Source organism: Salmo salar, chromosome ssa05 (genome assembly GCF_905237065.1).
Source record: "Salmo salar chromosome ssa05, Ssal_v3.1, whole genome shotgun sequence".
NCBI classification, from domain to species: Eukaryota; Metazoa; Chordata; class Actinopteri; order Salmoniformes; family Salmonidae; genus Salmo; species Salmo salar.
Genome location: NC_059446.1, coordinates 41111699 through 41137176, shown reverse-complemented (window position 1 = coordinate 41137176; position 25478 = coordinate 41111699). Strand labels below are relative to the sequence as shown.

Here is a 25478-nt window from a genome sequence, read left to right as displayed (position 1 = left end):
GTAATGTAACAAAATGTGGAAAAAGTCAAGGGGTCTGAATACACACCGAAGGCACTGTATAACGTTATCTAGGGGTTCTGTACACCACCGCCCATCGATCTACACATAGTGAGCACTGACAGGAGAAGCCATTGAAAAGTTTGAGAGGGTAACAGCTGAGATGGGTAAGGGGTGAACAATGAAGCTCATTGATACCCCCGGACACTGAGATTTCCTCGACAGAGGGTAACAGTTGAGATGGGTAAGGGCTGTAACAATGTTCATTGATGCCCCCGGACACTGAGATTTCCTTGACAACATGCACCCCCGGGCTACTGCGTTGTGATCGTTGCTGCGATGTGGACGTGAATCACTAAAGATTTATATGATTTATAGCGATTCTGTATGGAGATTTGAAAGAAGAGTGTATTTTTCCCGAATATGCTGTTAAATAGAACACGAGTGAATATTTAAACCACTGTATGAATAGAACACTGGTGTAGAGGAGAAATTTGTGATGTAACACAAATGTATAATGGGTTACTAGGGATAAAGATGAAGTAACAACGGAAAATAATAATAATTATTATTTATTATTACAATTTATTTTACTCCCGATGGAGTTTTTGTTGATATCCCAAATGATGACGTTCTAAACCAATTTGTGAGTAGGCAAAATGGAAACTGTCTGTGCTGTCTCAGGTGCCAGACTTATTATGGACAGAGCATGCCATCTACAGGGGACTGATAGACAGTGCCAACCCAGTTAATACATATTGATCCCTCCAAAGCATTACATATGAATCTTAAAATAATACACATTTAATAAATATTGAAGCAGAAAGTGAATATTCAACAGAGATTGGTAATAAAAATATAGAGTAACTTTTTGAAGATATACTAAAATGAAAAGAATGCCTTCTAATATGGAGAAAGTTATCATGTTTGTTTTGTTTTAAACCTTGTCATGGGGAAAAGCAGAACATTGTTTGAGAGTGATCCGGGTGTATTAGCAGTAGTGATTGAGGTGTCCCTATTGGAAAAGGAGTCCTAGTTTAAGGAAACAGATATGGAGACTTGTGAAAGTAACGAAGTGAATAGAAATTGGCTTTCAGATAACATTCTAATAATGCAATGTCTCAGTCATTTGACGAAGTAAATGTTTCAATACAAGGTCACATGACAGACAGAGGGATTAAGCATTGGGACTGATATTAAATTAGAGGCTGCCATCTGGTGTTTGGGTTAGAGATAAGCTTCCTGTGGAACATTAGATAGCCGCCAGTACAAACTGTACTCAAACTGGCTATAAGGGACACAGTGGGAGTAAAGGACACAATGAGGGAATTTGGGATAGAGGTATGAATAATTGAATAAGACATGTTTTTGACAATGTATTACTCAATTCTATAGTTTGGGTAGCACCAGTGATTTAAGCAAGAATGTAATGTCATCTAAAACAATAATCCTTTTCCATTAAGGGAACTGTGTTCAAAATGAAGTAGATCCAAGTAAAGGTTTTGAGTACCGAATGTTGAGCTGATAAGCCAGCACCAACTTTTTGAAGGTCCTAGTGGATTTGTTAAACAACAGGTTTCATATTTTGACTAGTTTATGTCCCAAGGACAGTTTGTACAGAATTGTATTTCAATGCAACAGATCAAACTGACAATGATTACAAGAGAGGGGCTCTGAGATTGTTTACTTCAGAAGGTGCCTATTCAGCTTGACGGGACACTGTATCATCTGATGTGTCTAAAGTATAATTCTATATATACATACATGTTTTTTTACATGTTTATCAATAATTCTGTATCTCTCCATTTGAAAGGCTTCCTATGGCAAGTGCCTTGGGACAGCAGTTAAAGGTACCCATATCCAGCTGTTAAGGGAGCTCTCAAATTAAGTAAGGCCTGGCCATTTTGTTTGTTTTTACCCTACAATTTTTACTACACACAGGTCAGCACCCACACACAACCCACCTGTTAATGAATGTGTTAGTGAATAATACTCTGATTTATTGTGTGGGGTCTTTTTATTTTTTACAGGTTAGAAAGGATGCTGTACACAAATTATATTTTCTGAAGTTTCTATTGTCAGAGTTTTGGTTGCACACATGTACATTCTCCTGATAAGAAATGTATAAGAAATAAGAAATGTGCCAAATGTAAACCTGATACAGAACATTTTTTAAATGTTTGAAATATCTTTAAATAATATCTGAGGTACAGGACTGACCTCTGACCTCTGTTCTGACTTCCTGGTGAAGCCTGATCACTCTCATGAGAAAGACTAGAGACATTGGGTGAGATTTAATTGGGCTACGGAAACACTTATAATTAGAAGAAGTTTATAATTTATCAATAGTCCTATGTGTGATTCGGACCACGAGAAGGACCGAGAGAGAGCACTGCCCCTGAATAAGGGACACCTGTCTCTAGTCTATTTTACCATGACATTATGGGATACAATTATTTCCTTATGGAGTTATCAAGAGTTGCAATTCTAATTTGATTTGTTATTCTAATTCGTTTATTTTTTATTTAACAGGCATTGTTGTTGTTTTTTAGACGCATGAATCACGATGTGAGTCATGTGTCCAAAGGGGGAATTGCCAGTCCACTGGGGCCCTGGCCCTTTGGTAAATATGCAAATTAAACTGTTGTTCTGGTCTGTCCTCTCTCAAAGTTATAGTGAAGGTGATCACAGATGCTATCTAGATGCATTGAAGTGATCATTTGACCAAGAACTGTAATGGACAGTGGCTGAGCGACATAACCAAGAGCCATCCACTTTGAACATGTGCCATTGGAAGGACGAACTATCTGTTGAAGAACATGAAGAAACGCCAGAAGGATGTGTGTCGGGAGGGAGGGGGTGGTCAACCGTGCCTGTAATTGATTTAGGCTTATCCAACATTGTTTATTGGGGTATCACGTTGATTATGGAGGTCTGCACACTGCGAAATGTATAGGAGTTTAGACAGAAATGCATTGAGATAACAATCTGTCATTACCACAAGTGATGAGAAAAGTTCATGCAAGAAATATAAGATGAATATACTGTACGTCAATGTACATTCTGCCAGTATCGGTGTGTGCTAAGTTGAGGGTCTTAAATTAAAGTGATAGAACCAATGTGAAACACTAAGGACTGTCATTCTAAATTTGGGTTGGATAATTTATCAATAGTTATAATTAGGATTTGGAAAGGCAAGGCTTCTAGAGACAGAGCTATGCCCCTAAATTGTGAGGAGAGCCACTAGATTGTAGCTTGGGCTAACCTTGCCCCAATATGCATATGCCCTGGACCAATGTTGGGAGATCTCTAGAGATGTAGAGAAAATTGGCATTGCTAAAATAATTGTGTAAACTGGCTTTGCAAAACAGACTATTTTTTGGCAGGTCAAGGGGGTACTTGTGCAATCATTGGCGATGAATGTTTTACTTTTGTCCCAGATCACTCTCCTAATATAACTGATCTCACCGAACACATTGCCACTTTTGCTAAGAATAATTCCACACAACCAGAGTGGACGCCTGCAACTTGTTTGGAATCCCAGTTTGGAAGTTGGGGATGCCAAATTGCCAAATGGGCTGCAGCGGGTATTTTTTTCTTAGTTTGTCTAATTTTGTTATTTAACATGCTGTGTATGTGTGTGTATTTTTGATAAATTCACTTCCGCTAATAGAAGTATAACCTTTATTATGATGATAGTATTACCATACTAATTAGATTGTATAACCCAGAATGAAGGGTTTGAAAATATGAAGTGTCTGGTTTTATGTGTTGATTTCCCTTACTTTAGTAGAAATATGATATAGAAGCTAAAATCTAATTCTTACTTTAAAATGTAATGATAATTATTACACAAGTGATAAGAAGATGGATTGTGATGGACATTTTTATTTTTGCGCTTTTCTAATAACCAATTTCTGTGTTCTATTCATGTGACTGACTGAGTGAATCCTCACTATCAGTATCTGCAATTTGGCAATACACCCAGACCCTTGTTTTGAGAACAAAAGATATCTCAGTTTCAAGGTCTCAGCTTAGAAAAGAAGCCTCGTGAGGTATTGGTCGGTCACATGCATGAAGCAAACGTTAATGATGAGTTAATTATGAATAAGTTAAATCATGCAAATATGACTTGTCTGCAGTATATAAGAGAACTAACGAGACTGCCCCGTGAGAGCTCCTGATCGACATGTGTACAATGGTGCATTGAGTTGGTTGGAACCGCTCCAGTGCCCTGATAATAAACAATGATTCCTTTTACGATTGACTTCGGGTGTCCCTGTGTAGCTTTGCGCTGTAAGGTTCTATCTGCAAGAAGATGATTCTGAGATAATTGATTTTAAAGTTCTGAACCCCATTGAATGGTGGCAGCAATTTTTATATTGTATTCCTTTGATCTTAACAACATGAATGTGGGTATTTAGAGTCCTCTATAGGTAGATATCATTGAACAGAATAAGGCTATGTCAATAACTCAATTTTGACAAAAAATGCAGATAGAACCTTATAGCTACTGGCTTATAATTATGAAACCAGGTAAATGGTCTCAAAGGTCAATGATTTCAAGCATGCAAGCCTTAGAAGCAAAACATAGCAGAACCTACATCCCACTAGGACTGGAGCTGTGTGTCAGAAGTATAAGCGAGTGTGTGTGTGTGTGTGTGTGTGTGTGTGTGTGTGTGTGTGTGTGTGTGTGTGTGTGTGTGTGTGTGTGTGTGTGTGTGTGTGTGTATGTGTGTGTGTGTAGTAGTAGTAGTAGTAATGCAGGGCTGAATGTTCTACAAACCCTCACGGCAGACAGTGGCTTCATCACCCTGTGAAACACACCTCCCTGTGTGTGCGTGTGTGTGTGTATGCGTCTGTCTGTCTATTTGTGTGCGTATGTGTGTGTGGGTGCTACGTCTGGGAACGTTTAAGCAGCCCTGGCCCCCCTGAGACTCGTCAGAATGAGTAGATGAGGTGCGCACAGTGAGGTCACCGTTGGCAGGAAGACTGAATCAGACCAAAGGAAGACTGATTTACGATCCCCAACAAGTCACACAACAGCCTGTGAACAAGACATGTGTGTGTGTGTGCTTGTTCTCTGTGTGACCGTATGTGAGTCTGTCTACATCTGTGTATTCTACATCTCTGTGTGATCGTATGTGAGTCTGTCTACGTCTGTGTATTCTACATCTCTGTGTGGTCGTATGTGAGTCTGTCTACGTCTGTGTATTCTACATCTCTGTGTGGTCGTATGTGAGTCTGTCTACGTCTGTGTATTCTACATCTCTGTGTGATCGTATGTGAGTCTGTCTACGTCTGTGTATTCTACATCTCTGTGTGATCGTATGTGAGTCTGTCTACGTCTGTGTATTCTACATCTCTGTGTGGTCATATGTGAGTCTGTCTACGTCTGTGTATTCTACATCTCTGTGTGGTCGTATGTGAGTCTGTCTACGTCTGTGTATTCTACATCTCTGTGTGATCGTATGTGAGTATGTCTACGTCTGTGTGTGTGTGTGTGTGTGTCTGTGTCTGTGAATGTCTACTTCAAACAATTAAACCTGTAATCTTTGTTGACAGTTACACAGTATTTTAACCTTCTGAACTTGTGCTACTGACATCCAAACTGGAATATTAGAACAACTACGAAACAGCGGATAATATCAATTTTAACAAAAAGTTTAAAAAGTCTATGTGATTGATAAGAGGATGCTACGTTTATAAAGGTCCCCTTCCATCCTGAATGGGGACATCACTAAGTTCAGACATATATCTATCAGAGGAGCATTATGGCCCAGTGAAGGACTGTAATGTCAGGATAATGTGGGGCAGAGCCCGTGGGTGTATGTGTGTGTGTGTGTGTGTGTGTGTACAGTAGTTTTCACTGTATGAGGTTGGACCACTTTTGGAACACTGGTGGACCATTTCTACCCCCATCTCACGAGGTAAAACCAACACAACAGACGGCGAGGCGGAAAAATAAAAAGCTGGAATGCAAATAAAAATAAGACCGAACAAAAAGGCAGCACAACACTGCCAAGATCTCTTAATCTCATACCACAGAGGGAATGAGCAACAGAGACTGAGAGAGAGAGAGAGAGAGAGAGAGAGAGAGAGAGAGAGAGAGAGAGAGAGAGAGAGAGAGAGACAGAGAGAGAGAGAGAGAGAAAGAGAGAGAGAGAGAGAGAGAGAGCGACAGAAGGGAGAGAGAGACAAAGAGAGGAGAGAGAGGGAGAGCAAAAAAATAGGCCTCAAATTACCACTTAAACCTCAAATGGGGAGAAGGGAATATGGAATAATGTATTTTTGTCTGTGGGTTTTTGTCTGTTTGTATCCATAGTGTCCTTGGCCATCTTGCCCCTTGTCCCACAGCAGATACTAATCAGGGAGGATTCTGGGAGCTGTGACTCTGCCTACATAAGCATTCCTCCCAATTAGACGGCTTTTAAACACATTTCTGGAAAATGACTTTGGCTGCAGGGGGTTTGGGTGAGTGTGTGTGTGTGTGTGTGTGTGTGTGTGTGTGTGTGTGTGTGTGTGTGTGTGTGTGTGTGTGTGTGTGTGTGTGTGTGTGTGTGTGTGTGTATGTGTGTGTGTGTGTGTGTGTGTGGGTGTGTGTGTGTGGAGCAACACCCCTCCTGGCTTCAGCATAGTATAGAAGAGGTATGAAATATGTGTTTAATACGCTCCCTGTTGTTGCAAGGCCTAATTATCCTGTTAGGGTTCAGAGCTGTGAGAGCTGAGGCCTGGGTGTAAACATGAAGGAAAGCTACATGTCTACATGGAGCAGACAGACAACACATGGTAACACATTCATAATTAGCGTGATTGAGCTTAATTGATATTGGGACACCAGAGAGACAGGGGAGGGAGACTATGCACTAATGAGGTGTGAGAGGTGTTTTTTTCTCTCTCTCTTTCTCCCTCTTTCCCTCTCTCTCTTTCTCTCCCTCATGTATACTTGTCACAGGAGGAGACAAGGCATGTCCATCACAATGCAAGGTGAGGTCAAGTGAGAGGGAGAGGGATTGAAAGGGAGAGATTGGAGACCTAAAGAAAGGGATCAGAGAGAAGGAGAGAGGGATCCAAAAAAGGGAAAGAGGACCAGTCACATCTGGATCTAATGCACAAATCCAGCCATCCACCCTCTATGTCTCCCCTCTTCCCTGTCTGTCTTTCTCTCTCTCTCTTTGCCTCAGGGGAAACCTTTTATTGAACTATATATGCTAGGGATACGCAGGCGGATTTAGTGATACATGACAATCATTCTCTTATTTCCAAAATTCGAATGGAGCATTTCTTCGATAGCTGGCATATCCCGAACTGAAGAACACTATAAAGCATACCAGAGCTGCACTTAGGAGAGAAAATCACTGACATGCTGAAAGACTGATCCTTTTGATCTGTGCAGTGGCCTCAGAAGAAGAACAATAAGATTGCTTGAGTGTATGAGCTGTATGACAAAACTTGTCCATCAGTCTGAGAAGTGACACACGAATAAATAATGTTGTCTGGGGATATGAATGAGTGTGTGTCTGTGCATGAGTGTGTGGGCATGTAAGTGTATGCATGTGTGTGTATTGCAGTGAAAGAGAGCGTGTGTGTGTGTGTGTGTGTGTGTGTGTGTGTGTGTGTGTGTGTGTGTGTGTGTGTGTGTGTGTGTGTGTGTGTGTGTGTGTGTGTGTGTGTGTAAGTGCATGCATGTGTGTTTGTCAGTAAGAGAGTGTGTGTATGTGTATGTGTGTTTGTGTGTGTCTAAGTGTATGCACGTGTGTGTTTGTGTGTGAGCGGGAGAGACCATGTGTGTGTGTCTGTGTTTACTCGTCCATGTTGTTCTCAGACTTGCAGGTTTTGATTGTTTGACAGTGGAGTGACTGTGTTGAAACTCTAACTCACAGGCTATGATTTATGACAGAAAGAAGTGACAGGGGCTATAATACATAAGAAATTGGCATGCACTCATGCACACACACACACACACACACACACACACACACACACACACACACACACACACACACACACACACACACACACACACACACGCTGACTTATGTCAGGGATTGCACATACAGACTTGTTATTAACTCTGTTTATCATACTGCTAATTCTTCTAGCCAACCCCGCACCCAAATGAATTATTGAGCTGAACGCATGATAGCCATGTGTCTCTCTCTCTCCCTCTTCTCTCTCTCTCTTCCTTCTCTCTGTTTCTCTTTCCCTCTTCAGTCTCTCTCAATTCAATTTTAAATTTAAGGGGCTTTATTGGCGTGGGTAACAGATGTTTACATTGCCAAAGCAAGTAAAATAGATAATAAACAAAAGTGAAATTAACAATATAAAATGAACTGTAAACATTACACTCACAAAAGTTCCAAAATAATAAAGACATTTAAAACGTCATATGTCTATATACAGTGGCTTGCAAAAGTATTCACCCCCCTTGGCATCTTTCCTATTTTGCCTTACAACCTGGAATTAAAATAGATTTTTGGGGGTTTGTATCATTTGATTTACAAAACATGCCTACCACTTTGAAGATGCAAAATATTTTTTATTGTGAAACAAACAAGAAATAAGACAAAAAAAACAGAAAACTTGAGCGTGCATAACTATTCACCACCCCAAAGTCAATACTTTGTAGAGCCACCTTTTGCAGTAATTACAGTTGCAAGTATGGGGTATGTCTCTATAAGCCTGGCACATCTAGCCACTGGGACTTCTGCCCATTCTTCAAGGCAAAACTGCTCCAGCTCCTTCAAGTTGGATGGGTTCCGCTGGTGTACAGCAATCTTTAAGTCATTCCACAGATTCTCAATTGGATTGAGGTCTGGGCTTTGACTAGGCCATTCCAAGACATTTAAATGTTTCCCCTTAAACCACTCAAGTGTTGCTTTAGCAGTATGCTTAGTGTCATTGTCCTGCTGGAAGGTGAACCTCCGTCCCAGTCTCAAATCTCTGGAAGACTGAAACAGGTTTCCCTCAAGAATTTCCCTGTATTTAGCGCCATCAGCCATTCCTTCAATTCTGACCAGTTTCCCAGTCCCTGCTGATGAAAAACACCCCCCACGGCATGATGCTGCCACCACCATGCTTCACTGTGGGGATGGTGTTCTCGGGGTATTGAGAGGTGTTGGGTTTGCGCCAGACATAGCGTTTTCCTTGATGGCCAAAAAGCTCAATTTTAGTCTCATCTGACCGGAGTACCTTCTTCCATATGCTTGGGAAGTCTCCCACATGTTTTTTGGCGAACACCAAGTGTGTTTGCTTATTTTTTTCTTTAAGCAATGGCTTTTTTTCTGGCCACTCTTCAGTAAAGCCCAGCTCTGTGGAGTGTACGGCTTAAAACAGTCCTATGGACAGATACTCCAATCTCCACTGTGGAGCTTTGCAACTCCTTAAGGGTTATCTTTGGTTTCTTTGTTGCCTCTCTGATTAATGCCCTCCTTGCCTGGTTTGTAAGTTTTGGTGGGCGGCCCTCTCTTGGCAGGTTTTTTGTGGTGCCATATTCTTTCCATTTTTTAATAATGGATTTAATGGTGCTCCGTGGGATGTTCAAAGTTTCTGATATTTTTTTATAACTCAACCCTGATCTGTACTTCTCCACAAGTTTGTCCCTGAAGACGTTGTCTTTGTTTGTGTTTGTTTGTTTGTTTGTCAGTCAATTAGAGTGTGCAGGGTGAATACGTGGTCTGTCGTACGGTAAATTGGTAAAATGCCAATTTGACATTTGCTCAGTACACTTTTTTCACTGAGGAAATGTATGAGTCTGCTGTTAATGATAATGTAGAGGATTTTCCAAATGTTGCTGTTGACGCATATCCCACAGCAGTTATTGGGGTAAAATCTGTCTCCACTTTTGTGGATTGGAGTGATCAGTCCTTGGTTCCAAATATTGGGGAATATGCCAGAGCTGAGGATGATGTTAAAGAGTTTAAGTATAGCCAATTGGAATTTGTGGTCTGTATATTTTATCATTTCATTTGGGATATCATCAACCCCACATGTCACACCCTGACCTATTTCACCTGTCTTGTGATTGTCTCCACCCCCCTCCAGGTGTCACTTATTTCCCTGGTGTATATATATCCCTGTGTTTCCTGTCTCTCTGTGCCAGTTCGTCTTGTATGCCTTTCAAGTCAACCAGCGGTTTTCCCGTACTCCTGCTTCTATTCTCTTTGCTAGTCCTCCCGAAGGGAATGCTGTCACCACCAGGAAGGTGTCCCCCTGTGTGCTGAGGGTGTCAGGCTCTTGTTCAGCTAAGCCAAGCAGATGTAAAACCAGCGAGAAAGAGCGAGAGAGAGAGCAAGGTATAGGATAAAGAGATGGTACTATTTCATGGGAAAATAACATTTAGCTGGCACAACTAGGGTTGCAAAGCTACCGGTAATTTACCAAAGTTAGCGTAATCTTCGTATATAGCATTCATTTTGTACGTGAGTTTCTAGGGAATAGACCATATGGTTCAAGAGAAAATAGCCTAATGAAAATAATATATACTGAATAACGGTATTATTTTAAATTAACTCTGCAACTCTTCCAACTATTGACTTTTTCTAAACTGACATCAGTTTGGCACCAAAACATTTACAACAAAGACATATTGATAAATTAAACAAAAGTGATAAAATATATAAAGGAGATTTCATGCTGAAACCCTCATATTAAACACAAATGGTATTCACTAAGTTGATTGTTTATATTTAGGATAATGTTTTACAGCTTTGTCATTAAATTGTTTATTTTAAAATATTGTATTGCTCATCTCATTTAAACGTGATAAGGCCACACAGGCCAGAGATAATTACAGACACCTGTGATAATCTGAAGTACTCAAAAAGGCCACTAGATGTCAAACTTGAAACCAACCAAAATTCTGGTAGTTTATTTTACCTTCATTTAACTAGGCAAGTCAGTTAAGAACAGATTCTTATTTACAATGATGGCCTACCAGGGAACAGTGTGTTAACTGGCTTGTTCAGGGGCAGAACAACAGATTTTTACCTTGTCAGCTCGGGTATTCGATCTAGCAACTTTTCGGGTATTGGCCCAACGAACCTGCCACCCCAGTTTGCTGGTAAACTTCAAAAGTTTCCATATATATATACCCTCCCTCTGCAACCCTAGGCACAATACATCCTGGTCCTGTTCAGAAATTGCCATTTGTGTTTATGAGAAAATGTTATGGAGGTTATGGACAGATGGAGTTTGGACAGAGTTTACACAGACAAACATGCAGGCATTCGAGTACACACACACACACACACACACACACACACACACACACACACACACACACACACACACACACACACACACACACACACACACACACACACACACACACACTTGAGGGCAGTTAGAGAGCAGGTTGCCAAAGAGAGAGAGACTGAGAGAGAGAGAGACAGAGAGAAACAGAGACAGAGAGACAGAGACAAATACAGATACATTGAGAGAGCGAGAGAGAGACAGGGACAGCGAGACAGAGCGAGACAGACTGAAACAGAGAGAGAGAGAGAGAGACCAAGAGAGACAGAGAGAAGCCAGTTCATGTCTCATGTGGACTCTAGCTAGACCTCCAGTAACAGTATGGGAAGCATGATCATCAGACCATGGACCAGCCTGCTGTCTGAGCTAATGAACTACATGATTCATCTACTGTGCATTCTACTGAAACTCACACTCTACCAGAGGTCTCACAGGAGTGTCACAGAGACCTAACTGTATTGGACTGTCGAGTTTCTAGATCTGAAGTGAACCATGAATACGTTACTGTAAAGCAGGGTAAGGGGAAAGGGGAAAGGGTGGTCAGGTTGGGGTTAGAAGGGTGAACCAATTGGAAGAACAGACACTCATAATGAATGATGTTATGATTGGAGTTCGTTGGTGTACTGTAATATTCACTAAGCGTAATAACGTACAGACACTGACATGTACGTATACACCCAAACAAATAAAACCCCACGTACCCCAACGCACACATGCTTGTGCAAAAATGGGCAGACACAAAAGCATACAAAGAGACACACACTCTCTCTCTCATGTGCACACACACACATTTTTGCCCCCACCTGTGTCTAATTAGTAGCAGGCATTTCCCGTCAGGAAGGCTTCCCGGTGCCAGGCAGAGCAGAGAGCAGCCAGGCAGCCCTGGGAATCTGGGAACCCCATACAGGCTGGACTTCCCAACAATAACAGAACTTTCCCAATAATCACTGTTACCATGCGTAACATTTCAGTCATTTAGCAGACGCTCTAATCCAGAGCGACTTACAGTAGTGAGCACATGCATTTTCATACTGGTCCCCCATGAGAATCAAACCCACAACCCTGGTGTTGCAAGCACCATGCGCTACCAACTGAGCCACACGGGACTATCTTAACCAGTAACCACTAGGAGTGGTAGCACACAGGGTTCCCATTGCCCTGGGTGTGGTTTCAAAGCTAGTTATACACTTTGACAGTGAAGCTACCTTTGTGCATTTAGCCTAGGGGTGAGCATACTCGGCCCGCGAGACCAATAATAAAAAAAGAAATGAGGGAGGAATGATTATTTTGGTTAACAACACCACACCAGGTCACACGAATGTCTAAAACTAGACAGGAATTATGTAAAGATTATAAATGGACCTATTTTCTATCAGGCAAATTGATTTCGAAAAAAAACTAATCGAAATCCTGATATGAGCTAGGCAAGGGCTGGAGAGATCTGGTGGGATGTAAACACGGTGGCTGGTAACAGTGAGTGCTTGGGGCACAGCTGGGGTTCAAAGGTGAGGAGGTGTCGTGGAAGCCTCAGAGGTCGGCCACGCCCTCTGTGCGGTTGCAGAGCGACACATAGGGTTCAGAGGTTAGTAAGTACTTAGAGAAGGCCTGCCTGCTTGTATTCCTGCCGGGGGCAGTAGACTACTCTACAGCCCAGAATCAACTGGTCCTTGCCTGTAGGACACTTTGACGAAGGCCTCTTTGGTGTGCCTGTGTTGATGCAGCTCCAGGGTGATGTCAGCAGCGTTCGATGGCCATTGCATGTCAAAAACCCGCAGAGCCATGAGACAGCGGATCTGAGGGGTGTCGTGGGCAGAGGAACAGCTTCCTGTTGAGCTCTGAGGTTGTGCCCTGTAGTTTGTCTTTTATGTTGCCCAACAGGATGTGGAAGAGGGGACCCACACACAGCTGCAGGTTCTCCCTCTTTCTGGGTTTGTAGATGTGACAGATCATCTCCACAGCCACCAGACACTTGGCAAAAACTCTATTGTCCTCACAATGTTAGTGGAACGCACATAGACCTCTGTGGGGCTGAAGGTAGGGTTGATGAAGTCTGTGTCGTGGATGGACCTCTTCCTCAGCTTCTCTCCCAGCTCATACAGCTGCTGCATGCCCACCGTGGTCAGCTGACCTGGGTACATACCCCTGGTCAGTATGTTGGCCCGGTAGCTGTCCTATACCGGTGAGGAGGGCCGTGGACCTCCTTCCAAGTCTGTAACCATGTAGTTGATCTGTGTGTGTTCTGGGGGGTTCCAGGAGGTTAGGCACCCACTGGGCCTCTATGACATCCGATATAGACTTCAGCAGAGTTCGGGCTCATGTGGCGGAACAGGACTTGAACCAGTTTCAGCTTGCAAGGAGAAGGTGGTATGAGAGGGCCGAACCTGTCTGAGTTGTTTCCGTCTTCTTCTGAGACCAGAGAAGGGATCCGAACGCCATAGACACCGAGCCCGGAACACCTACTTTTGGTCCAGACGTTCCTCATCCTCATGATTACTCTGCTGTCTAACAAAAATAGTATACTATAAGGACAGCCAGCCCTGGAGCTCTTGAGATCATCAACCAACTCAAAAAAATCACCCTAGATGGGACGAGGCATGTTCCCCTGACACTAAGGGGGAGGGGTAGGGGAGGGGTGGGGGGGCAAAAAGGAACCATATTAGCATAAAGACACACAGACAGACAGACTCACAAACTAATTCGTACGCAGAGGTAATCTATGTTGATTCTCATTATGGCTAAAACACTAACCATCACCAAGCAGACCGCAGAGACCAGAGAGACAGGGAATCATGCCCATACAGAGTGGAACAGAGAGTTGGAGTTTCCCATACGACCACTAGAGGCCACCAGATCACAGTTTAACATGGAGATGCGAGAGTGACAACTCCGCACTAGACCGCACTAGGTTATCATTTGAACAGAAATCGAATATACTTATTGGTCTGAGGTTACAAGGGATTGTTTGGAAGTAGATTAACTGTTTAACTCCAGACCCTCAAAGACTGGCCGATGACACTTGATGAAACAGCCTATTAAGCTGAACCAGTGAGTCATTTGAGCGTCACACTGAAAAGTCTTCTAATGCATCACTGCTGCTATGGCTCTGATCTGTCTGCTGTTAGCAGGCAGCAGCCATGATGTCATCATTACAAGACGTGGGGCTGGGAACAGACCTGGGGTGATAAACCAATTAGCCCACGCTAATCACACTGGGCTGTGTGTGTCTACAGACATTTTCAGTTGACGCACAGAGCAGGAATTATATTAATCATTGTTGAGAACACACTCATTGATGTTAGAAGTAAGTAAAAAGGCAAAGAATAAGGAGAGGATAGGGGTGGGGAGAAAAAAAGGATCACCCAAAAAAGAGAGAACAGAAAAACTTTTGATGGAGGGGATAGTAGCCCAAAATAGGCTAAGAGAATCTAAAAAGTCAATAAAATTTACCGGGTATCCATCTCTCCCAGTCTTGCCCTGGTGAGGTTAGAGAGAGTAAAGCACACACCATAACAATTGTTAGAACAGACGACCCAGAAAACAACATTCACCATCAAAAGACCTTACTGTAACACATGCAAACACACCGTCTGGAGACAAGATACGAGTGTGGTTCAATGAACGATAGCGCACAGCGATCCCCTGTAACGATCTCATATAAACTCCTGACTATATAAACAAGATTCTATCCCTCTTATATCTGCCCTCTCAGAGAGACAGCACACCAGCCTGCATCCTAAAAGGCACCCTATCAGGGCTGTGGTCAAAAGTAATGACCTATGTAGGGAATCGAGTGCTATTTGGGACGCAGACCCAGTGAGTCAGTGGCAGCTGTGTGATATCCCAGCTCTCTCTTCCAAGGAACAGGACCCGGGATGGGAAGCGGCAGCAGCAGTCTTCTACACCCGGAACATTTACCAGTCACTACCCTGGCCTGCTCTCTAACGCTCTCCACGGAATACTCAAAACACACACAGACACACACACACACACACACACACACACACACACACACACACACACACACACACACACACACACACACACCTCCTCTGTGCGGTCCATCTACTGGCACTGTGTGTGTGTGTGTGTGTGTGTGTGTGTGTGTGTGTGTGTGTGTGTGTGTGTGTGTGTGTGTGTGTGTGTGTGTGTGTGTGTGTGTGTGAGATCCATCCTGGATGGTACTTACTGGAGCTCCTGCAATACACAAACAAACAAACAAACAAACAAACAAACAAACAAACAAAAGGAAAGAGAAAATAATTATTAGTACTGGTATAATACATTCAACATTTTGTTACAACATTTTCTGGTTTGTACAGCAATTAAAATAGACAAATGTTTGTACTTTGGTATTTTAGATCGGGGATATAATTAAAGATATGTATATCTTACAGAAAGAGCTCATTAAGTTTATTGCCAACAGAGCTTGTGGTAAGAGCCTTATGACAAACAGACTAGCACACATTGAGTTGACTTCTGGGTTATGGCTGTGTTTTGCATTAGGCTGAAAAGTGATTCAGAGTTTTACAGAGACATATTGGTACATTTTAAAAAAGGAAAGGAAATAGAAAGTGTGATATAAAAAGGAAGGCTTGAGTTTAATGGCCCCATATCCCAGATAAGAATCAGAAGGGGGTTTGAATCAGAATGGGTTTAAAGCTGTCTGGGCTTGGGATATCCTCTCAAAGCTCGGACTGTTCCTTTATTGTTTTCCTGACTGTCCCTGAAATGTTATTTTCCAGAGATATGCGATCTCTCCCTCTCTTCTTTCTCTTTTTCTCTTTCTCTCCCTCCCTCTCGTTCTTTCTCTCCTGCCATCATTCACTCCATCTGTCTCTCTATCTCTCTGCTTTTCTTTCTCTCCCTCTCCTCCTCTTCTCTCCGTCCCTCTCTCTATTAACTCTTAGCGTGAACTGTTGGAGAAGTCTCCACTCTGGTCTAAAACCAACAATCCTGACTAAACTGATGAAGAGGAAACACGGAGGACCAGTTGATCCTTAAGATTACATCCAGCCTTTGATTTTGGACTAATGTTGCTTATTTGGATCAAACCAATCATGAAAAGGTTCATTCTGATGTCTCTGTAATAACAACCAATGGGCACGCTTTCATTCGGGGTGGGGCCCCAACAATGAAAGGGAAACATGCAGGCAATACAACTACAACAACAACTGACGGAGTAATAGACACAAGAATGGGTCTAGTCTGAGTGGAAACAGACAGCTCAGGAGTAGTGGGGGTATTAAAGTAGGTAATAGATGTCAGAATGGGTCTAGTCTGAGTGGAAACAGACAGTTCCGGAGTAGTGGGGTATTAAACTAAGTGGCCTTGGTTTGTGCAAGTCAGAAAGGCTCAGGAGCCTATCTACTGGTCCTATAGCATTAGGCAGCATGATATACAAGTACACCCCCCTAGACATAGGGAGATCATAGTCAATCTCCTTAATTCTGAGTGCCAAGCAGAGACACATTGGGTATGACTAGGCTGAGGGTTCAAACTCCCAACTTTCCAATCTCAGGGCAGACACTCTAACCACAAAGTCACTGAGACACCCTATTTAACTTTTTTTATTTTACCTTTATTTAACTAGGCAAGTCAGTTAAGAACAAATTCTTATTTTCAATGACGGCCTAGGAACAGTGGGTTAACTGCCTTGTTCAGTGGCAGAACGACAGATTTGTACCTTGTCAGCTCGGGGATTCAATCTTCCGACCTTTCGGTTACTAGTCCAACGCTCTAACCACTAGGCTACGCTGCCGCCCCACTCTAACCACTAGGCTACGCTGCCTCCCCGCTCTAACCACTAGGCTACGCTGCCTCCCCGCTCTAACCACTAGGCTACGCTGCCTCCCCGCTCTAACCACTAGGCTACGCTGCCGCCCCGCTCTAACAACTAGGCTACGCTGCCTCCCCGCTCTAACCACTAGGCTACGCTGCCTCCCCGCTCTAACCACTAGGCTACGCTGCTGCCCCGCTCTAACAAATAGGCTACTACTGCTGTATACACCTTTTCAATTTATATACTGTCCATAATGTCTCTACACACCATCACATACATATATATTTATACTCCGGACTCTGACATTGCTCGTTCTGAAATGTCATAATTCCTTTCTTTTTTGGGGGGGATTTATGTGCATTGTTTTGTATTGTTAGGTATTACTGCACTGTCGGAGCTAAAAACATAAGCATTTCGCTGCACCTGCGATAACATCTGCAAAATATGGGTACGCGACCAATAACATTTGATTTGATGTTACTGCTGTAGCTGTGTAATTACTGTTTAATTACCGATCATGTTTAGAATCTGATCCGTGATCTGAGCTAACGGAGAAGTGAAAAACAGAGGAAGAGGAAGAGAAAGGGAAGGAGGGGATAGGAGGGAGGTGGAGTGTTAGCCCAGCTAGCACATTTGGTTCCTTGGAAGTTCTGGGAACGAAGTCATACGTTTCCTGACCCCGGTGAAACGGAACTTTTTTTTAAATGTATTTCCACCTGTTCTAGAAACAATAATTTTTAGGTTGCCCCCAGGTTCTGAGAATGTTTTATTATGGTTCCCGGAAAGTTTTCCTGGGAGGTTTTATTAACGTTCTGAGAATGGAAATTATAGGTTATTTGATGGTAATTAAATAACGTTCTGAGAAAATGTTTCAATAAGACTTTTAATAGATTGGGTTAACTTTTTTGAACTCCAAGCAAAGATATGACACATGAAAATGTTTTTGCTTAGGCATTAATCATACAAAAACATTTCTTTTTTATTGTGGCATTATGCCAGTGAGATTCAAACCTATGATCTTTTGTTCTCTATCCATGGAATTCGTCCACCATGACACCAGCATGGAGCTAGCCTTTTTTTTTTTACTAATACAAAGCTGTTCAGTCTATTCAAATAGACTCCATTTCAAAGGAAACAAGCTTAGTGGGCAGGATTAGTGGGCACGGCCAACACACCTGAAAACATTTCAAAGAAAATGTCACAATGTTTCAACTTCATATTTATCTCCAGCACCACCCCGACATCAACATATGTGAAAATGGCACGTTTCTATGTTTTGTAGTAAAAAAGATAGAGAAAGGTAAGTGTTTCCAATGACATAATCAACCAATTAGTAGACAATTAGTAGGCAATTAGTAGGCAATGCCTACTCAAAATTGGTCAAAATCACACAATGCACACCAATGATATCATTGGAAACACTTGTCTCCCGCTATCTTTTTTACTACAAAACATAGAAACGCAGCATTTTCACAAACTATATGTTGATGTTGGGGTGGTGCTGGAGATGATAAATATGCAATTGAAAAATGGTTTCCCTTTAACAAGATAGAGAAAAGAGAGAGAAAGCTGAGAATGGAATGTATATGTTTTTAAATAACATTCTTAGAACATTGTTTGAACTTTAATAATGATTTCTTGTGGTTTTTAAGGAAAGTTTTCTTAATGTTCTGAGAACATGACTTTATATAGAAATCTGCATAAGTACTGAAATTCCCACAGAAGAACGTTGTTTCTTAAAGTTCTCTGAAGAATTTGAGAACATTACTTTAAATAGAACCATGAGGAAACCTGTAGGAAACGTTATGCTGAAGTACTGAAATTCCCACCTAAGGTTCTCAGAACGTTATGTGCTAGCTGGGTATCCTGCACCATTCCCAGAACATTGTGGGAAGGTTGTATGCAAAATAACTATAGTACAACCACGCTCTCACCAAGCTCTAAAAAACACATGGTTCTCAGAGCATTATGTGCTAGCTGGGAGAGTGGTGGATGGTATAGAGGAGAGAGGAGAGGAGAGGGAGAGAGGGGTGGGAGAAAGAGAGAGGGAGAGTAGTGAAGGGAGTGAAGGGACATAAGAAAAGAGGTAAGGAACAAACGTGAGAGGAAAAAGGTGTTGTGGTTTATGAGGCATGAAAGTCAATGAGGTTTATGGGTGTCTAGACACTAGGACAAGGACCTACTGGCCCAGACAGCTAGGTAAACAAACACACCAGTCAGATAATTACATCATATTTTTTGCAGAGGTGGCAACAATTTAGCAGTGGGCCACCGCTGCTAAATTAATATAGGGGAAACACTGAGGCAGGTGGTCCTCCCTTTACTGGCACTGTTTGCGAGTGTGTGTGTGTGTGTGTGTTTACATTTGTGCGTGCGTGCGTGTGTGCAGGCCTGTGTGAACTACTCCCATGATCTCATTGTCTCTCATTTTTACTCTGAACCGTGTGTGTGTGTGTGTGTGTGTTTAACTTCCTCTTTGTTTTTCAAATAGTTGAACATTTTTCGTCACACAAACAGAGCATGGTGTAATAACCAACCAGAGCCAGGACAACACAACAACCTAAGCAGGCTGCATCCTTATGGACATGAAACAAAACCATTTTCGAGGCAGAGGCAGATCTAAACAGAACCACACATTTCCCCAGTCCTGGGACAACAAGAACTAGCATCTCCACATGAATACAAAACGCTCCATCGGTCCGTCTTTGAACTCCATCCTAAGAACACCACGCGGCTGGAACGACTTAAGGCCCTGATGCAAAACATAGCCATTTAGCTGTCCTGATAATGGCCTGATGGACCGTGAACAGAGCAGAGAGGGCTTTCAGCTCCAATCTGGGTAGATCAAGCAACGGTCTGATGGTTGGGTATGAGAATAAATTGGAGGAGATATCGAGGAATATGAGACAGGGAAGACCTGGAGAAGTTTATGGTGAATGTGGATGTCTTATAACGCACAACAACACTATATAACCATATACTGGCTATATTTAGATAATTATGTGAATAATCTGACATTGGGTGAACCATGACGATCATCATCATATGGAAGACACTAAGTCACACAAGGCATCTATATAGCTGTGTGTTTTGAGTCACCGTTCACTACCATCTGATAGTAGCAAGAGATACCATCCACTTCTTTGTATTATTTGATACGGCAAATTTAGACTAGACAATATCTCACCGAAAGATCTAGGAGTGTCTACTTGACGGTACGAGCCTTGATTTCTCGTAACACTCGTCAGTGATCCACGAGTGAGTCAACATGGTCCTCATCCGTGATTATGGGGACCGTGACTCCGTCTTGACCGCAACCATGACTCAAGAGGTTTTTCCTCTTAGACACACAGACACACCACAGTCCGTGATAATACCTTCTAGTGTTCTTACACTACAGACAGGCTAGACTAAGCAGACTCAAAAACATGTCTCTTTAATCTGACAATGAGTCAAAGTTAAAAAAATAAGCAATATTTGTTGGAAGACCCAGTCAAAGAGTGAGAGAGACTTGGATTATTGAGGATTTCTACACAAAACGGTTTGGTACAACAAGGGTTACAATGCACCGATTTCAGGTCTGTGCATTGTTCTTGTTCCCAATAAGTGTTTTGTGGTTTTAGAGAAACCATAACACACTTAAGGAGAAGGGAGGACAGTGACGTTGCCAATGTCATTAACCTCGTCTTACTACTAGAGCGGCTGCTACTGCTCAGGCTGCACCGCTAAAACACGTTCATGCGACCACGTGGCCAACATTAGTGTTAGGTTGGAGTGGATAGGGAGGAACAGGGAGAAATGCCTGCTCTATTCCATCACATAGTGTTTTGAGTCACGGTTCACAGACTGTCCTAGCTCACTGCCACATCCTGCATGTCCATGAGAGAGAGAGAGAGAGAGAGACAGAGGAGAGAGAGAGAGAGAGAGAGAGAGAGAGAGAGAGAGAGAGAGAGGTGATGGAGAGTGGTTGGAGAGATGGGGATGGAGCAGAGGGAGGGGAAAGACAGGGAATTGGGAGATGGGAAGAGGAAGAAAGATGTGGGGAAAGAGGAGAGAGGGAATGTAGAGAAGAAAGAGGAGAATCTGGGGATGACAACAGCACCAAAATACAGTTTAAGAGAGAGATGTGACACTTACCGGGATCACCTCTTCTTCCCATCCTTCCACGCTTTCCAGGAGGACCTGAAGGAAACATAAACACAGAGTGTTAAAGCCCAAACTCATCAACTGAAAAGTCCGGGAAGAAGTTATAAGTTTAGAGCAGGGGCTAAAGGGGTACCTGGGGGTTGTAAGCCACAGATGAGATAAAACTGTTGGATGTGTGTGTGTGGGTGTTGGCAGAGGAGTGTGTTCATTGGGGGTGTAGTATATGTGTTGGCATGGTTACGGTGTGTAAACTGCTCCAGATGTCCAAACACACGGCGCCACAGGTGGAATGTTCTACTGTAGAACTGTAGAACATCTGGATGGATTCACCTGAGCGGAACAGGTGTGTGTATGTGTGTGTCAGCGATCCACATAGTAGGCCTTGCCATGGACTACACAGTCATCCCGCACAGTCACAGTCATCCCATCGCCTCTCTCTGACCGGCCAAGCCACACACAGCGCCTCTCCTCCACTGGCTTGGTGCCAATCCTCACCTTCCCCTGACCTGCCAGTAAAGCCTGTCCTGATACTGTTGGCCTTACTCATGTTGATGTGGAGATGCAGTAAAGATAGGAAGCTGCAAGGAGCTGTTCAGGCAGCCAGAGCAGTTAAAACACCAGGAACTATAGCAGTTCAGAGCAGGAGCTTTGAGCATGCCAGGATGCTGTGCCCAGAGAGAATTATGTAAACACAAAAAACCCTAGTGCTGCTGAACATGCTAAAATAAAGTCGGGGTACGCTGTGTGAATCTCAAGTCTCCCTTTGTGTTTAAGATCATAGAACACAAACGCACATAGTACCACAATACATCACTCCAAAAGTAGATTTTATCCAGCATCCCCTCTTGCTCTGCTCTGCTATATGCATGGTCACTTTAACTATACACATACTACCTCAATTGGGCCGACCAACCAGTGCTCCCGCACATTGGCTAACCGGGCTATCTGCATTGTGTCCCGCCACCCACCACCCGCCAACCCCTCTTTTATGCTACTGCTACTCTCATATATGCATAGTCACTTTAACCATATCTACATGTACATACTACCTCAATCAGCCTGACTAACCGGTGTCTGTATGTAGCCTCGCTACTTTTATTGCCTCGCTACTATATATAGCCTGTCTCTTTACTGTTGTTTATTCCTTTACTTACCTATTGTTCACCTAATACCTTTTTTGCACTGTTGGTTAGAGCCTGTAAGTAAGCATTTCACTGTAAGGTCTACACCTGTTGTATTCGGCGCACGTGACAAATAAACTTTGATTTGATTTGCTCTCCCTTTTCCCCATAGTGCCCACCCTCACTATTGACTCCCTCGCTTCCCCTCCCATCCACCTTCAGAGCTTGCCCCTGGCCGTGCAGGTAAATGGGATCCTTACTGGCTTTGGGCCTGGGTTAGAGTAGCCTAGCTTTGTGTTCTGATGCTAATCAGCTCTGGCTGCAGACATGCTTTTTCCATAGGCCATTATAGGAGTTATTGTTACGGCCTAATCGCTTCCTTACAGTGAAAAGAGAACTACCCTCCTCCTCCTCCTCCTCCTCCTCCTCCTCCTCTGTCTCCACCCACTTTCCAACATTTTAGTCTCTCATCTTTTCCCGCCTTGCAGTCTGTCACTCTTGTACCTCGGCAGTATTCTCCGGAACAGTCCTATTCTCTCGACCATCACATTTGATCTCTGATCTCCTCCTCTCTCTCTTTTTTTGGACACAGGCATCATTGCCTCCCTCCTGTGTGCCCCTGTCTCCCCCCCCTCCATTCTCACACCCTTGCCTGCCCCTGTCTCTCTTCACCCCCCTACCCTTCCTCCCCCTTCCATTCCTCCAGTCCCCAGTGTCCTAGGTATTAATAGCCCCCCAGTACTCTCCACTTCCCCTGCTCCGCTCCTCCAGCTCCCCCAGCCATAAACACCACAGTGAACCTGCCCTGGCAAAGACTGACGACTCAATACAAGAGGGCCAGAGCAGATTCCTGGGGTGGTAGGGTGCAATAGGGGACACACTGGATGTGGGAGAGTGGGGGGGTTCTGGGGTACAGAGTCTCTCGAGCTTCTAAGCTTATCCTGACCACTGACTGTGTTCAGTAAGCAGTAATCCAGTATTGATATTATGGGCTGTTGGTCACTAGGAGCCCCATGCAGTGCCTCTATTTCTATTGGACATGAAAGTCTCATGCCGACGGACAGGGAGGTGGCCAGGGCTGGAGGTAGAGGGGACTGTAATCGGAGCGTGTGATTTGTCATGTGCAGTATAGCTGAGAGGTAACCGCCGTGGTGATGACAGGCTGATGTAGGGCCAGCATTGACTAGAGGAATTAATGGTATAAACAGGAGTGCGTGTGTGTGTGTGTGTGTGTGTGTGTGTGTGTGTGTGTGTGTGTGTGTGTGTGTGTGTGTGTGTGTGTGTGTGTGTGTGTGTGTGTGTGTGTGTGTGTGTGTGTGTCTGTGTAACCAGGGCTCAAGCAGAGCTTTAAACACGCACCTGTACATACACAGTTACGCCAACACACACACAGACACGCACAGTGCCAATGTCTGGCACCTTCATTTGTCATCTGTGGCAATGACGTAGAGACATCAATCACACACACACGTGCAAGGGGAGGGTCAAGTTTCGGCCTTAACTTCCTGCGTCACCGGCAAGATCTGTGAGATCAGTGACATACCAGGACCAGGAGGTGTCATATGAGGAGTGTGTGTGTGTGTGTGTGTGTGTGTGTGTGTGTGTGTGTGTGTGTGTGTGTGTGTGTGTGTGTGTGTGTGTGTGTGTGTGTGTGTGTGTGTGTGTGTGTGTGTGTGCATGTGCTCAGTAGACATGCTATTAAGGGACAAACCCCCACCATGTGTTACATGTTTGGTAAGCTGATCTCTGTCTCCATGGTCATTTCCTTATACTCTTATACGCTTCCTTTCCTTCCCTCCTTTGGCTTATCTGAAGGACTTGACAGGTCAAGGGCACAAAGGTGAAAATCTACCCAGACCTTTCACCTATCGGTTGCATCCAAGGAAAGGAGACAAGAAGAGGAAGCTGTGTCAAGTATTAGGATATTCCCCATCAGTGATCTACACCTAGAGGTCAAAGGTTATCAGATCCTGGATGGTGTTTAAAGGTTTATGTCACGACCAATGTTCCCTCTAAGCTGCAAGCGTGTGTGCAGTAGCCCGAGACTGCCGTGCAGCTCCCCCTGGACTGCCACACAGAGCGCAGAAGAAATATCAGGCCACAGAGAGAAGCACGAGGCAGAACTTCAATCAACTTTCTAGAGTTTTCCCTGTTAGTTAACACTATCAACGTGTCCCTTTACTGTGGCAACTGTGATCGAATCAACCCAATATTAGCCATTTTCAATGCAACATACCGAAACAAAACAAACTATGCAAGCAATTTTATTGTAGGCAGAATGCATCGGAGTAGGATTCTATTGAGCACAACTCAGCCCATACTCTACACAGCCAATCAGAGCTACCGTAGGCCTATATGCAAAGACCATTGCCATTTATGGATCTGTGCCATTTACGTTGAACTGGACTGTGTTTACAGCTGTGGTCGTGAGTAGATTCGCTTGTTTTGAGATCAAAGCAAGAGATGCATGTAGCCACGTTTGCAAAAATGTTTCATATCCTTTGCTATTTAGTGAGTTATTAGCCCAGTTATAGATCATTTGTAGTCAGCGTAGGCTGAATGGTAGAACAGCTATTTCCATGTTAAAATGTTATGTGATGCATTTTCTCTTGTTTTTGATTGTAGGCCACTCTGGTGGGCCTAAATTGTGATCAAATAGCCACAGTAGCTTACTTGGCCACTGTTGAAACTAACTTAAGGCTGGTACAGCCTCAGTGTTCACAGTAAACGTGCTCTGGAAGTTGCACAGAACTTTCACTCAGCAAACCTGACATTTTCTCAGTGCCGAAAAAAAGTTAGAGGGAAAATTGGTCACGACCCAAAGACAAAACAGGCTCAGAGATCTGAGATCAGAAATAACCAAGCCACTTAACAAAGGTCAATACAAGTAGTGTATGGAGCCAGAAGAGCGCATATTGAAATCATGTTGTTTATAACACTTCAATGATGCCCTTCGAACTCTGACCAGCCTCTGTTGACCGCCATCCTCTCCTCAAATTACGTAACAGAGTTTGCACCAGAAAGAAAATCCATGAATAAAACCTACATGATTCCATAGTCAGAGAGGCATGTTTGTGCTACATAGCCTATTTCTATTTAATGATAAGAAACGTTGTGTCCTGCTGAATGCTCCCCAGGTCTATAGAAACCGAAGTAGGAGGTATCCCATCTCTCCTGTCAGC

The 25478-nt window shown here is 43.3% G+C and overlaps 1 protein-coding gene and 1 pseudogene across 10 annotated transcripts in view; both read right to left on the bottom strand.

Moving 5' to 3' along the window:
- Window positions 1–25478, bottom strand: part of LOC106604914 (collagen alpha-1(XXIII) chain) — a 227699-nt gene that overhangs the window by 45054 nt on the left and 157167 nt on the right. For 7 of the 10 annotated variants that reach the window (XM_014200048.2, XM_014200040.2, XM_014200047.2 and 4 more), the window contains exons 3-5: window positions 21167–21211; window positions 15437–15444; window positions 14698–14724 (exon numbers count right to left, since the gene is read on the bottom strand). In XM_014200048.2, coding sequence (XP_014055523.1) covers window positions 14698–14724; window positions 15437–15444; window positions 21167–21211 — 80 coding nt within the window. The remainder of the gene's footprint in view (window positions 1–14697; window positions 14725–15436; window positions 15445–21166; window positions 21212–25478) is intronic. The other 3 variants (XM_014200045.2, XM_045718251.1, XM_045718250.1) reach the window with 1 other exon arrangement.
- LOC106604915 (lysophosphatidic acid phosphatase type 6-like) lies at window positions 11790–13738 on the bottom strand (annotated as a pseudogene).